We start from the raw sequence: 14298 nt of genomic DNA on the forward strand, positions 1-14298 counted from the left end.
CGTGACTCGCCCCGCCCGCAGGCTCTCGGGACCCCTGCTCCAATGTGACCTGCGGCTTTGGCAGCACTTGCGCGCGCTCCGCCGACGGGCAGACGGCCTCGTGCCTGTGCCCCGAGACCTGCCCGGGCGCCCCGGAGGGCACCGTGTGTGGCAGCGACGGAGCTGACTATCCCAGCGAGTGCCAGCTCTGGCGCCGCGCCTGCGCCCGCCAGGAGAACATCGTCAAGAAGTTCGATGGCCCTTGCGGTGAGCGCGGGGGCGTGGTGGGCCTGTGTGTGTGTCTGCACCGGCAGGGCCTGACCCCTGCCCTCGTCCCCAGACCCCTGCCAGCGTACCCGCCCTGACCCGAGTCGTAGCTGCCGCGTGAACCCACGCACTCGGCACCCGGAGATGCTCCTGGAGCCGGAGAGCTGCCCTGAGCGGCAGGCGCCTGTATGTGGGGACGACGGCGTCACCTATCAAAATGACTGCGTCATGGGCCGCTCGGGGGCTGCCCGGGGGCTCCTGCTTCAGAAAGTGCGCTCTGGCCAGTGCCAGCCTCGAGGTGAACGGCGTCTTGGGGAGGGTCCCTCACCCCCACCCTGCCCTGCACACCACGTGTCCCCACGCACCACCTCTGGACCCCGCACATCCTGGGACAGGCTGGTGGAGGGCTCTGGCCTCTCTGTGAGCTCGCCTCTGCCTCTTAGACCAGTGTCTGGAGGCGTGCCAGTTCAACGCTGTGTGCCTGTCCCGCCGTGGCCGTCCCCGCTGTTCCTGTGACCGTGTCACCTGTGACGGGGCCTACAAGCCTGTGTGTGCCCAGGATGGTCACACATATGACAATGACTGCTGGCGCCAGCAGGCTGAATGTCGGCAGCAGCGCGCCATCCCCGCCAAGCACCAGGGCCCGTGTGGTGAGCACCCCTGGGTGGGGTCCAGGCGGGGTGGCTGGTCTTGCGTCGGTCCCTGCCCGGACATCACATGCCATCTTCCATCCCTCGTCATGCTGCTCTGGGCTCCTGGTCACTCTGGGTCTGGTCACTCTGGGAAGGCTCTGGGGTGGGTGGAGGACACAAGGAGGGTACCCAGGGCCTGTGGGGGCCACCAGGCGAAGGCCAGGCCTGTGCAGACTCCCTTGTCCTGCGCTCGGTCAGGCTCCCGTCCCTCCGTTCCTACCCCATACGCCGACACAGACTGCCGGGGAGCACGGGGTGGACACGACACGGGGCGCCTCAGTCTTGGGACATGCCACCACCAGCCCCCTGAGAGTCAGAGTCCCGGTCCGGATTTGAGGGGCCAGTGGCGGGTGGAGCAGCTGGGCAGCGGCTGCATGTCCATTTGTTCGGTCCACCCGTCTTTCTGGCCTTTCTCCGCGTCTGTCTCCTCTCCTTGGTCTTTCCTTCCCTGTTGGCTCCGCCTCTTGTGTCTTCCAGCCTGACCTACTGGCAGGATGAGGTGCCGTGCCTGCCCGCCAGGAGACTGCAGCCCGAGGTCTGCCCCCGGCGCGGCAGGGGGGGGTGGCTCGCTGCTGCCTGGCCTTGTGGTCCTCAGAGCAAGTGGACAGACACCACCTCCCCCGTGCGACCCTGGGTGTGACTCTGGGGTGCAGACTCCTCCCACCCGTGGAGAGAGCCCCCGACGTGCACAGTGTCCTGGGGCTACTGGTGGACAGGGGTCAGCGGCCTGGGCAGGCCAGATAAGCCTGGCCTGCCCTTAACCTGCTGTGGACAGTCAGGAAGTCCAGGCCTTGGGGCAGCCCCAGCCCACACTCACGCCAAGGCTGTTTGGGTCTGTGTCCCTGTCCATCTCTGTCACGTGTCTGTCCCTTTCTCTGCTGTGTCCTGTGCATCCGGCCCTCCTCCCGTGTCCACTCTTCCTCCGCCATTCCCACCCTGGGCGAGGGACTGCTGCATGGGGCTGGGGGCTCTGCCCATGGCCAAGGGGGGCCTGGAGCCCGCTGAGTGCCTGCGTCCCCCCAGACCAGGCTCCGTCTCCATGCCACGGGGTGCAGTGCGCGTTTGGGGCCACGTGTGCTGTGAAGAATGGGGTGGCCACATGCGAGTGCCGCCAGATGTGCACGGGTGCCTATGACCCCGTGTGTGGCAGCGACGGCGTCACCTACGGCAGTGTGTGTGAGCTGGAGGCTACGGCCTGCTCCCTTGGCCAGGAGATCCGGGTGGCACGCAGAGGACCCTGTGGTCAGTGCTGGGCAAGTGGGTCTGGCAGGGTGGAGGCACGGTCGCCTTAGTGACACAGCTTTCTTCCCAGACCGCTGTGGGCAGTGCCGCTTTGGAGCCCTATGTGAGGCTGAGACCGGGCGCTGCGTGTGCCCCTCTGAGTGCGTGGCCTCTGCCCAGCCTGTGTGTGGCTCTGATGGGCACACGTATGCCAGCGAGTGTGAGCTGCACGTCCACGCCTGTACACACCAGATCAGCCTGCACGTGGCGTCAACTGGACACTGCCGTGAGTAGGGCCGCAGGGCCGGGGGCCATGGCCAGGCCTCCCCCAGGGCCTGCTGAGTCCGCCTGGCTCTGTCTCTTGCAGAGACCTGTGGAGACACAGTGTGTGCCTTTGGGGCCGTGTGCTCAGCGGGACAGTGTGTGTGTCCCCGGTGCGAGCGTCCCCAGCCTGGCCCCGTGTGCGGCAGCGACGGCGTCACCTACAGCAGCGCCTGTGAGCTCCGGGCAGCCGCCTGCCAGCAGCAGAAACAGATCGCTGAGGCCCGGGCGGGGCCGTGCGAGCAGGGTAGGCCCGGGGTGGCCGGCACGAGCTGCTGGGCGCCAGCCTGGGCCGTGGCCCCGCAGATGACTCAGCCCCTTCTGCACAGCCGAGTGTGGCTCAGGTGGCTCCGGCTCTGGCGAGGACGGTGAGTGCGAGCAGGAGCTGTGCCGGCAGCGAGGCGGCATCTGGGATGAGGATTTGGAGGACGGGCCATGCGTCTGTGACTTCAGCTGCCAGAGTGTCTTGAGGAGCCCGGTGAGTCCCCACCTCCCCAGCTGCAGGTGGGCGTGGGGAAGGGGCCAGCTGTCAACTTGACTCCGCCCCGGTAGGTGTGCGGCTCTGATGGGGTCACCTATGACACCGAGTGTGACCTGAAGAAGGCCAGGTGCGAGTCACGGCGAGAGCTGTACGTCGTGGCTCAGGGAGCCTGCCGAGGTGAGTGGCGCCTCCCATGGCATGTCGGGCACACATGTTGGGCACTTGTGTTTCTGTGTGTGCACACATGCATGAGGCATGTGGGCCTGCATGTGTGCAGTGGTGGGCTTGTGTGGACACGTGTGTTGAGATTTAAGTGTGCAGCATCAGTGCATGTGCATGCTGGTACAGTCATGCGTGTGGGTGCATGTGTCCATTAGCCAGCATGCATGCACTTGGCACCTACTGTGCCCTGGGCCAGGCTTCAGTGCTGGGTGGCAGCTGTAACGCTGTGGGGCTCTGCCCTCTGGGCAGGGTCTCTCTTGGGGCACTGGCTATGACTCAGTAAATGCGTCACATTTATCATAGGCTGTGCTTGGGTGTGTGTGCTCGTGTGTGTATGCAGATGTGCGTCTGCATACGCGTGTGTGGTTTTGAAGTAATGTAGGTACGTGTGTGTACACACCTGTGCGCGTTCTAGTTTGCAAAGACACAATCTGTGTGTGCGTGGCTCTGGCTGTGTGTTTGGAGCTCTGTGTCCGTGATCTTCGGGTGTTCTGTATGTTCTGGTCCTACGTTACAGATGTGTCCTCATGTGGGATGTGGTGGCCCTCTGTGATCTCAGCCCCAGGATCCCAGGCCATGGTGCGCTCTGGAATCCTCAGGATGGCTGAGTGGTGACGGTGGGGGTAGGTTGAGGCAGAGTGGCTAGGCCCAGGTAGGCGTCCAGCACGGCATGAAATCTGGGCCCGTGCCCTTCCCTGCAGGCCCCACTGTGGCCCCGCTGCTGCCTGTGGCCCCCTCCCACTGTGTCCAGACCCCCTACGGCTGCTGCCAGGACAATGTCACTGCTGCCCGAGGCATGGGCTTGGCGGGCTGCCCCAGTGAGTACCGAGTACAGCCCTGACCCCAGCCGGGTGCAGCTGTGCAGCCGTGTGACCCTGGCCTTCCTGGCCTTGCAGGCGTATGCCAGTGTAACCCGCATGGCTCCTATGGCAGCACCTGTGACCCAGCCACAAGCCAGTGCTCCTGCCGCCCGGGTGTAGGAGGCCTCCGGTGTGACCGCTGTGAACCAGGTTTCTGGAACTTCCGAGGCATCGTCACCGATGGCCAGAGTGGCTGTACCCGTAAGTGAAGGGACCACTTGCCCAAAACCCCTGCCTGTCCCCTCATGCCACTCCTCCCACTGCCCGGGCCCCTTGAGGCCCACATTGGGCTGGGGGGCAGTGCTAGGGTGGGCGCTGGGCTCTAGAGCAGGTGGGGAGGACTGTCCAGGTACCGTCATCAAGCCCCTCCCTTCAGCCTGCAGCTGCGACCCCCAGGGCGCCGTGCGGGACGACTGTGAGCAGATGACAGGGCTGTGCTCTTGTAAGCCTGGGGTGGCAGGTCCCAAGTGTGGGCAGTGTCCAGGTGGCCGTGCCCTGGGCCCCACTGGCTGCGAGGCAGGTGAGTGCAGGGCTGGTGCTGACCTGGGCATCTTATGCTGGGGTGGGGACATCTGAGCTGGCGGTGCCCATGTCTGTGCCCAGACTCCTCAGCGCCTGGGACCTGTGCCGAGATACGCTGTGAGTTTGGGGCATCCTGCGTGGAGGATGCTGGCTCCGCCCACTGCATCTGCCCAGCGCTCACCTGTCCGGAGGCCAGTGCCACCAAGGTAAGGGGGAAACCAGGGGAGAGGGCGGCAGGGAGGGAGGCCTTGCCCGAGCATCCTTGTCCTGCGCCCCAGGTCTGCGGGTCGGACGGAGTCACGTATGGCAACGAGTGCCAGCTGAAAGCAATCGCCTGTCGCCAGGGCCTGCCCATCTCCATCCAGAGCCTCGGACCGTGCCAGGGTGAGGCTCAGTGGCTGCTGCTGAGGACCAGCCAGGAAGGCCTGGCCCTGCCCTAACTGCAGCTCCCCCGTCCTGCCCCGAGTCCTCTGACTTCAGCATCCCTCAACCAGCCCCCCCCACCCCGCTCTCCTTGCAGAGGCTGCCGCTCCCAGCATCCACCTGACCTCTGCAACTGTAACCACGACCACCCCGGGGTTCCTGCCGGCCCCCCCCAGCGCCCTCCCCCTGGCTCCCAGCACTACCCCCCGCAGCCGGTCCACCCCTCCACCACCCTCATCGCGACCTCGGACCGCTGCCAGCATCCCTAGGCCCACTGTGCAGCCGGTGCTGACTGGGCCTCCCCCAGCAGCACGCCCTGCTCCCAGCCTGGCAGCATCTGCCTTTGGCGAATCCGGCAGCGCCGACGGCAGCGGCGATGAGGAACTGAGCGGGGACCAAGAGGCCAGCGGTGGGGCCTCGGGGGGTGAGCAGCGCCCAGGGGCTTGGAGGGCATGGGCAGGCCCGGGAGAGGCTCCATCTGGGGCTGGGCTCAGACCATGCCTCCCCAGGACACGAGCCCCCCGAGGGCAGCAGTGTGGCAACCCCAGGGCCGCCCATCGAGCGGGCTTCCTGCTACAACTCGCCTCTGGGCTGCTGCTCCGACGGGAAGACTCCCTCCATGGACGTGGAGGGCTCCAACTGCCCTGGTGAGTGGGTGGTCGGGGTGGGTGGAAGGTGAGGACCAGCCTAGACACGCAGGGGTACTACCCCCACCCCGGGCAGCAGGTTGGTACCAGGGGTCATGGTCTCGGGGCTCGGCCCCCGCACACACGTGTGTACCCGGGACCCCGTGCCTAACCCATCTCTCTCGTTGCAAGCCGGCCGCGCTCTGCTCCAAGGAGTCCGCCCGGTAACTGACGCCAGCCCTGCCCCGGGGTCCCCACTAACCTCATGACCATCTGACTAACATACATCTGTCTCTGCGCCCGCGTGGCTTACTGCTGGGGTCTGTGCCTGGGGCTGGCCCAGGGGCCAGGTGAGGCCAGACAGGGCCTCACTGCCCCTCCCCCACAGCCACCAAGGCGTTCCAGGGCGTGCTGGAGCTGGAGGGCGTTGAGGGGCAGGAGCTGTTCTACACGCCAGAGATGGCCGACCCCAAGTCGGAACTGTTTGGGGAGATGGCCCGGAGCATCGAGAGCACAGTAAGTGGGGGCCTGGGGCCGGCCAACTCCCTGGACAGACGCTGAGCGGCGGCCTGGGGCCCAGAGGGGACCAGCCCCAGCCAGGCGGGGGCGGTCCTGAGTCCTCGCCCTCTCCCTGGCCACAGCTAGACGACCTCTTCCGGAACTCAGATGTCAAGAGGGACTTCCGGAGCGTCCACCTGAGGGACCTGGGGCCTGGCAGATCGGTCCGTGCCGTTGTGGATGTGCACTTTGACCCCAGTGAGCCCCCACCGCGGGTCCCTCCCAGGGGGGATAGGTGGGGCCTGCGTGGGGCCTTGCCCTGCTCAGAGCCCCCTCCTCCCCAGCCACAGCCTTCAGGGCGCCCGACGTGAGCCGGGCCCTGCTCCGGCAGATCCAGGTGTCCAAGCGCCGGTCCCTGGGGGTGAGGCGGCCGCTGCAGGAGCACGTGCGATTCATGGACTTTGGTGTGTGCCGGGCCCCGCGCTGTGGCCTGCCTGCCCCTCCCCCGAGCTCATCCCCCACTGGCCCTGCCGGTGTCCTGCTCCCAGCAGACCCTGACTGCTCCCCTCTCCTCAGATTGGTTTCCTACATTCTTCATGGGAACCACGACGGGAGCCACTGCTGCCACGACCAGAGCTACCACCGTGGCCCGCCTACCCTCTGCTGTGACCCCTCGAGGCCTGTACCCTGGCCACACAAGCCGGCCGGCTGGCAAGGCCACAGCACGGCTTACCACCCACCAGCCCCCTCCCACTGTCCCCAGCCATGTGCCCGGCCGCCGGCCGCTGCTCCCAGACCCCCAGCAGGCCCCCAGGCCCTGCGGATCCCAGCCCTGCCTCCACGGGGGCACTTGCCAGGACCAGGACTCAGACAGGGACTTCACCTGCATCTGCCCAGCGGGCAGGGGAGGCGCCTTCTGCGAGAAGGGTAAGGGTGTCCACTGCCGAGGAGAACCGGGAGGCAGATGGGGGCAGGCCAAGCCATTCTCCGGGGAAGGGCCTGGAGAGCCCACACCCAGGGGCGCTCAGGACCGGAAGCAGGCAGGTTTCTGCGGAGCTCCTCCAGTGGCCCTCTGCATCCTGCAGCGCTGCACAGCCCCGTGCCGGCCTTCGGGGGCCGCTCCTTCCTAGCCTTCCCCACCCTTCGAGCCTACCACACGCTGCGCCTGGCACTGGAGTTTCGGGCGCTGGAGCCCCAGGGGCTGCTGCTGTACAACGGCAACGCACGGGGCAAGGACTTCCTGGCGCTTGCCCTGCTGGACGGCCACGTGCAGCTCAGGTGGGCAGGGGCACGGCCCTGTGCTGCTCAGAGAGTGGAGTTGGGAGCAGCTAGGGGTGGGAGTGGGGACAGGCCACTTGCAAATAGGGGACGGGCTCTGGGCACTGCTCACGGGCTGGTGGGCACGGGACCCCAGGCAGCCCCTCCTCAGGGCCCAGACCAAGGAAAGGCCCGGCCTGCTCGGGTGGGGCGGGAAGTGCAGTCCAGTGGTGCTGAGTGCCTGCTCCCACCCCAGGTTCGACACAGGTTCCGGGCCCGCGGTGCTGACCAGTGCGGTGACCGTAGAGCCTGGCCGATGGCATCGCCTGGAGCTGTCGCGTCACTGGCGTCGGGGCACGCTCTCGGTGGACGGTGAGACCCCCATTCTGGGCGAGAGCCCCAGTGGAACCGACGGCCTCAACCTGGACACTGACCTCTTTGTGGGTGGCGTCCCCAAGGACCAGGTTGCTGTGTAAGCACTGAGGAGGGAGGTGTAGCCCTGACCCTGACCCTGGGTCCCTGACTTTGATCCTGTCCAGTGACTTGTGGGTAATGGCCAAGAGGCCCCAGCTGCCTTGTGGATGTCGGAGAGGATGGAGGGATGGGTGTGGACACAGCTGTGCCCCTGGTGTCAGCCCCGGCCTCTGGCCTGCCACTGTTCTGACCCGGTTCTGTCTGTGGGGCCAGCCCCTTTGTGAGCCCAGGAAGTGGGTGGATGGGGGAGCCCTGGTCCCAGAGCCCCCGTATGGCGGATGCCTCTGAGAGAGGGGCTCTGCCTGTGGCCTCTAGCCCCTGACCCCTTTTCTGGCGGCAGGGTGCTCGAGCGGACCTCCGTTGGCGTTGGCCTGAGGGGCTGCATCCGCCTGCTAGACATCAACAATCAGCGGCTGGAACTCGGCAGCTGGCATGGGGCAGTGGCCCGCGGCTTGGGCGTGGGCGAGTGTGGGGCCCACGCCTGCCTGCCCAACCCCTGCCATGGCGGGGCCCCGTGCCAGGCCCTGGACGCCGGCATGTTCCACTGTCAGTGCCCACTTGGCCGCTTTGGTGAGGGTGGGGCCGGGGCCGGGGCTGGGTGCTAGGGTGGGAAGCCTTGTGTCCGTGGGAGTCCTAGGCCTCTCGGGATCTCCATCCTGCCTTTCTTCCTCCAGGACCGACTTGCGCGGATGAGAAGAGCCCCTGCCAGCCGAACCCCTGCCACGGGGCAGCCCCCTGCCGAGTGCTGCCCGAGGGCGGAGCCAAGTGCGAGTGCCCCCTGGGACGTGGGGGCACCCTCTGCCAGACAGGTGGGGGCGTGGGGCTTTAAGGGCAGTGGAGAGGGGTTAGGGTCAAACTTTGGGGCAGGCTTGGGTTCCAGGTAGGGTAGTGTGGCGTTCAGTCGAGCACCAGGTTTCGACTTCGGCTTGGTTCGGTACTGGCCGGGCGGTGGGGGAGCAGCAGGGCCAGGGGCTGGGGCCTGGGACCCTGGGTGACTCCTGTCTGGCCCCCGCAGCCCTGGAGCAGGACAGCTCCCGGCCCTTCCTGGCTGACTTCAATGGCTTCTCCTATCTGGAGCTGAAAGGCTTGCACACCTTTGCTCGGGACCTGGGGTCAGTAGGAGGGAGGGGTGGGGGAGGGGGCCGGCCCCTGCCTCTGCCCTGCCTGTGGGGGAGGGGAGCGGTGAGATGCCCCCGTGACCCCGTGACCCCAGGGAGAAGATGGCGCTGGAGGTGGTATTCCTGGCCCGCAGCCCCAGCGGCTTGCTCCTCTACAACGGGCAGAAGACGGACAGCAAGGGGGACTTCGTGTCCCTGGCGTTGCATGACCGCCTCCTGGAGTTCCGCTACGACCTGGGCAAGGGTGCCGCTGTCATCAGGTGGGCCGGGGCAGGCATGGGCCGGACTTGGCACTGGCCCGGGGGCTCTGGAGGGCCTTGGGGCCCTGTCTAGGCGGGGTTGTGGCAGGGGCCCCCGGCAGGGTGCGCAGGTGGGCAGGCGGGCAGTGGCACCCAGAACCTGCTGACTCCCGCCCCCAGGAGCAAGGAGCCAGTCGCCCTGGGCACGTGGACCAGGGTCTCCCTGGAGAGGAACGGCCGCAAGGGAGCCATGCGTGTAGGTGATGGCCCCCGTGTGCTGGGCGAGTCCCCGGTGAGTGCCGTGAGAGGAGGCCCTGGGCCCCTCTGCACCTGCACCCTCCTGCCCATCTTCCTCCTGGTCCTCCTCCACCTCCTCCATCTTCTCCGCCTCCTTCGCTTCCTCTTTCCCCTCGCTCTCCTCCCCCTCCTCCCCGCTCTCTCCTCTTTGTCCTCCTCGTCCTCCTGCTCATCCTCATCCTGCTGGCCCTCTTCCTTCCCGTGCTTTGTGTCATCGTCATCACATCGTCCTCCCCCCCGTCCTCCTCCCTTCTCTGGGGCTGGGCGGCCCCTGCCGGCTCTCACGACCTGTTTTCTCTGTCTTGGCCTCCGCCTCCCTCTGCCTCTGCTCTTGCTCTGCAACCCCCACCCGCGCTTCGGATGTCAGAAGTCCCGCAAGGTACTGTCTGCTTCATCCTGCTTATCTGTCTCTGGTGCCTGCACCCCTAGAGTAGCAGCGCCCCACTAAGGACCCGCGTCCGCCGTCTCTGTGGGACTGACGCATCCCCTAGACAGGCGGGGGGCCGTGGGTGTTGTCGGGGGCTCGGCTCTGTTCTGGGACTCGCCCGCCCCTGCCTGTGCAGCCCCTCACCTGGCGTCCCCCCCAGGTCCCGCACACTGTCCTCAACCTGAAGGAGCCGCTGTACGTGGGGGGGGCGCCTGATTTCAGCAAGCTGGCCCGGGCCGCCGCGGTGTCCTCCGGCTTCAACGGCGCTGTCCAGCTGGTACGAGGGGATGGGGCATCCCGCCAGGGCGACCCCAGGGGGAGGGCTGGCGGAGACCCAAGGAAGGGCTTGCAGAGGGGGTCTCCGTCCTGCTGGGTGCAGGTAGCAGGCAGGACAGAGGCTCTCACCCTTCCCCCCGCAGGTCTCCCTGGGAGGCCGCCAGCTGCTGACCCCTGAGCATGTACTGCGGCAGGCGGACGTCTCTTCTTTTGCAGACCACCCTTGCACCCGGGCCTCAGGCCAGCCCTGCCTCAACGGGGCCTCGTGTGTGCCGAGGGAGGCCGCCTACACATGCCTGTGTCCCGGAGGCTTCTCAGGACTGCACTGCGAGGAGGGTGAGCACCAGCGGTGCAGGGGAGCCCCGGGGCCTGCCAGGCACGCCCTCATCTGCCTGTCTCGTAGGTTTGGTGGAGAAGGCGGCGAGACACCTGGACGCCCTGGCCTTCGATGGGCGGACCCATGTGGAGTACCTCAATGCTGTGACTGAGAGGTACTGTGCCCCCTCCGCGTCACCTGGCCCCGCCTGTGCCCTGTGCAGGCAGAATGCTGGACCCTGCATACATCCTGGGCTCTGTAGCCAGGAGGGCAGGCCCTGTGCCCACTCCTCTGCCCACCCCCCTCACTGTCTGTCTCTTTGTTTCCAAGCGAACTGGCCAATGAGATCCCGGCGTAAGTAGCGCTCGGGCCCCGCACTTCTCTTTCACCCGTTCCCTGCTCCCACCCACCTGGCACACCCCGGCAGGACCTGCTGGGGGAAGCTCAGTGTCCAACTCAGAAGTGGGAGTGACCCCAGCCCCCTGGCCCCAGCACGAATGTGCATGTATGTGTGCGCATGTTTCCCGTGTCTGTCCGGGTGTGCCTGTGCACGCACATTCAAGTGTGTGCCTGCACATGCAAATTTTTCTGTGTACACACCTGTGCGTTTATGTATGTGCATCTCTGTGTGTGTGCATGCCCATGTCCATTTCTTGGTGTATTTGCAGGGGCACGTGTCCGTGTGTGTGTGAACATGCAGGTGTGCGTGTGCATATGCATGTGTGTGCCGGGTCGTCCGGGGCCCACGCTCAGGCAGGCGAGCCTCGGTCCATGCCCCGTGCACCCCCACTCATACATGTGTGTCGTTGGACTTTGTGCTGAGCGGGCTGACAGCCTGGGGTCATGCATGTCCCCCATGGACCAGCTCTCCCTGCCTGTGCTGAGAGGGTGTGTCAGCCTGCCTGTGCCCGCTCAGCCACCTCCCTCTCTTCCTGCCTCTAAGCCCCAAAGCTCCGGATTCTGGGGCCTCTCACAGGTGAGCGCAAGCAGGGCCTGGCAGACCTGGGCTGGCCACCTGCCTCTCCTGCTGCCCTGGGGCCTGTCCCCAGTGCCTGTGGCCACCACCTCTGCGATTCCTCCTCACCCCTGTCCTCCTGTCCCCTCTGGTGGCCTGACCCACTCTCTGCCCTCAGCGAGAAGGCGCTGCAGAGCAACCACTTCGAGCTGAGCATGCGCACCGAGGCCACACAGGGGCTGGTGCTATGGAGCGGCAAGGGCACGGCGCGGGCTGACTACGTGGCACTGGCCATCGTGGATGGTCACCTGCAGCTGAGCTACGACCTGGGCTCCCAGCCCGTGGTGCTGCGCTCTACTGTGCCGGTCAGCACCAACCGCTGGCTGCGGGTCAGGGCGCACAGGTCAGTTGTTCGTGCCAGGCGGGGTCAGGAGCACAGGCCAGCTGCTGCCCCGGGGTCACTGCCAGTAGGGAGGAGGGGGAGTGGAAGGTGTCGGAAGAGCAGTCACAGGGGACCCTGGCTGAGGACGTTCCTCGGGTCTGAGCCTGCTGTCACTTTCCACAAAGCTTGACCTGTGGAAACATCCTCTGCTCTGGCCACCAGGCATTGTCCTGGGGGCCGGGGCCACCCCATCCTGTCCCCAAGGGCGACCTGGCATGGCCTCTCAGGGCGCGGCACGTGTGAGGCGTGGAGGTGGGAGGAGTGGGGGCCTGGGATCTGGAGGAGGCGGGGAGGGCCCTTGGAAGCCCCTGACAGCCTCACCCCCACCCCAGGGAGCAGAGGGAAGGGTCCCTCCAGGTAGGCAACGAGGCCCCGGTGACAGGCTCCTCCCCGCTGGGGGCCACACAGCTGGACACAGACGGAGCCCTGTGGCTTGGTGAGTGTCTGGGGCGGCTGGGGACTCCCCTGCGGGACCGGCACCTGAGTCAGCCTCGCTAGGACAGCAGGCGGGCGGGGGTAGAACCCCAGGCAGTGGGAGCAGGAGGCAGGGGCCGGCGGGGGGGATGCCTGCGGGTCACCTGGCCACTCGGCGCCGGGGGTCCCTCTGCCAGCGAGGCCCCAGCGCGAGTAGCCTGGGCGACTCCGTTGTCTGTGCGACAGGGGGCCTGCCGGAGCTGCCCACAGGCCAGGTGCTGCCCAAGGCCTACAGCACGGGCTTCGTGGGCTGTCTGCGGGATGTGGTGGTGGGCCAGCGGCCGCTGCACCTGCTGGAAGATGCCGTCAGCAAGCCCGCACTGCGGCCCTGCCCTGCCCCCTGAGCCGGCGCTGGATTCCCCACCCTCCCTGCTGTAATTATTTTCTATTTTTGTAAACGCATTGCTTTTTGATATGATTTTCTTGCCTGCGTGTTGGCCGGAGGGACTGCTGGCCTGGCCTCCCTTCCGTCCAGGCAGCCGTGCTGCAGAGACAAATCTGGTGCCCAGGGACGCGTGGCGGCGCAGCAGCATGGAGGGCTCAGCCTGGACGGCAGTCTCAGGATGCCCCCCCTGCCCCTGGCCTGAGCCTCAGGCCTGGCACTGTGCCCTCCATGTGCCCCCGCCGGTCAGCAGACCCTGCTCCCGTGTCACCCTTGCTCCGTCTGGCGAGGCCTGTGTCTCAGAGCAGGAAGGAACCCTTCCTCCCTGCATTCCTCAGGCTTTTCAGCTCCCAGCTAAGAGCCACTCCATCCCGTGTGCTGGGGCTGTGTGAGCCTGCCTTGGCTGGCCTGGACCCTGGCCTGGCCCTCTCTGGGCCCCCAGTGCCAATACTGTGACTTGGAAATGATGTTACTTGTTGGACCGTGCTCCCCTTCCCCGAGCTGTGCCCATCAGCCCCAGGGTGCAGCAGCAGAGGCCCATGACTGTCTGGATGTCCTCAGCCTCGGCTGGCCCTGCCCCACCACCCTGGACGTGGCCACGCCCCACCCCATGCCCAGGCCTGTGCGGAGCTCCTGAGAGGGAGGGGGCCACCGTGCGTGTGGTTGGCCCGTCTGCCTGCCTGGTGTCCCACCTGACCACCAACCCTGTGCATTGATTTTACTGGACACTGGGGCAGTGGCTCTCAGCCTTCCTGTCCCGGCCTGAGAGCAGCTAAGGACGGCCCTATGGTGAACCCTCCTCCGGGTCCAGTTTGAGGGTGGTCCTTGTCTGACCAAGGTCAAGGGCGGTGCGGGGGTGGCAGAGATGGCTCTGAAGCCAGAGATGCCTTAAACTGCAACGTCTTGTCCCATCCCCACCTCCAGCCTGGTCTTCTCGGGAGCAAGATCGGGGGTGGCAGCCCTGCCCCTCCCCTGGGCTGGCACAGGGGCCCATGTGACCTCGAGTTACTAACTCCTATACGTGTCTGTGTTGATCCATAAAATAAAGTCTGAAAACTCTTAAGAAGTACTTTTGTCTGTCCTCACCCCAGCCCCAAGCCCGGTGGCTTCCTGCTCAGCTTTATGGTGGGGACAGGCTTTGAGCTCCTTGGGTGGCCCTGGATGGAGGGGCGGACGCTGCGCCCGAGGTTGGGTGCCTTTTGGCTGAAGAAACCCCGTTGGGGGGGCCTGCATGGCTGCATGCCAGGGTGGGGGGAGACCTTGGAGGCAGGCACTGCAGTATGTGTATACATGTGTGCATGTGTGGACATGTATGTGTGCACATGTGGACATGGATGTGTGCGTGTGCGTGCACATGTAATCAGCCCACTGTGTCTGAGCCCAAGATGGGAAGGAGGCAATGCCTGGGGTATGGAGGGACAGGGGGGGCCAGCATGAGTAGAGAGGTGGGAGGGTCTGAGGGGGGCTGGGGTGAATCGGGGGTGGAAGAGACAGGAGAGCCAGGGTGAATGGGAGGTGGAAGGGCCTGG

The 14298-nt window shown here is 66.3% G+C and overlaps 1 protein-coding gene across 1 annotated transcript in view; it reads left to right on the forward strand.

The window, feature by feature from the left end:
• Positions 1-13832, forward strand: part of AGRN (agrin) — a gene marked incomplete at its 5' end in the record, with an annotated part of 19802 nt that extends 5970 nt beyond the window's left edge. Inside the window, 35 exon segments of the mRNA XM_021709351.1 lie at positions 1-246; positions 320-544; positions 690-896; positions 1962-2180; positions 2251-2445; positions 2527-2727; positions 2810-2958; positions 3033-3138; positions 3885-4001; positions 4080-4244; positions 4420-4563; positions 4647-4771; positions 4844-4949; positions 5086-5412; positions 5498-5635; positions 6003-6130; positions 6256-6370; positions 6457-6576; positions 6689-7039; positions 7198-7390; positions 7626-7841; positions 8184-8413; positions 8518-8660; positions 8867-8955; positions 9057-9221; positions 9381-9492; positions 9865-9876; positions 10085-10201; positions 10344-10536; positions 10604-10691; positions 10847-10870; positions 11460-11492; positions 11650-11874; positions 12246-12349; positions 12574-13832. The exon segment at positions 1-246 is cut by the window's left edge and continues 261 nt beyond it. Coding sequence (XP_021565026.1) covers positions 1-246; positions 320-544; positions 690-896; positions 1962-2180; positions 2251-2445; positions 2527-2727; positions 2810-2958; positions 3033-3138; positions 3885-4001; positions 4080-4244; positions 4420-4563; positions 4647-4771; positions 4844-4949; positions 5086-5412; positions 5498-5635; positions 6003-6130; positions 6256-6370; positions 6457-6576; positions 6689-7039; positions 7198-7390; positions 7626-7841; positions 8184-8413; positions 8518-8660; positions 8867-8955; positions 9057-9221; positions 9381-9492; positions 9865-9876; positions 10085-10201; positions 10344-10536; positions 10604-10691; positions 10847-10870; positions 11460-11492; positions 11650-11874; positions 12246-12349; positions 12574-12731 — 5486 coding nt within the window.
• Between the last annotated feature and the right edge of the window lie 466 nt (positions 13833-14298).

This window comes from Carlito syrichta, unplaced genomic scaffold (assembly GCF_000164805.1).
Source record: "Carlito syrichta isolate Samal-C Ts95f unplaced genomic scaffold, Tarsius_syrichta-2.0.1 Scaffold181120, whole genome shotgun sequence".
NCBI classification, from domain to species: domain Eukaryota; kingdom Metazoa; phylum Chordata; class Mammalia; order Primates; family Tarsiidae; genus Carlito; species Carlito syrichta.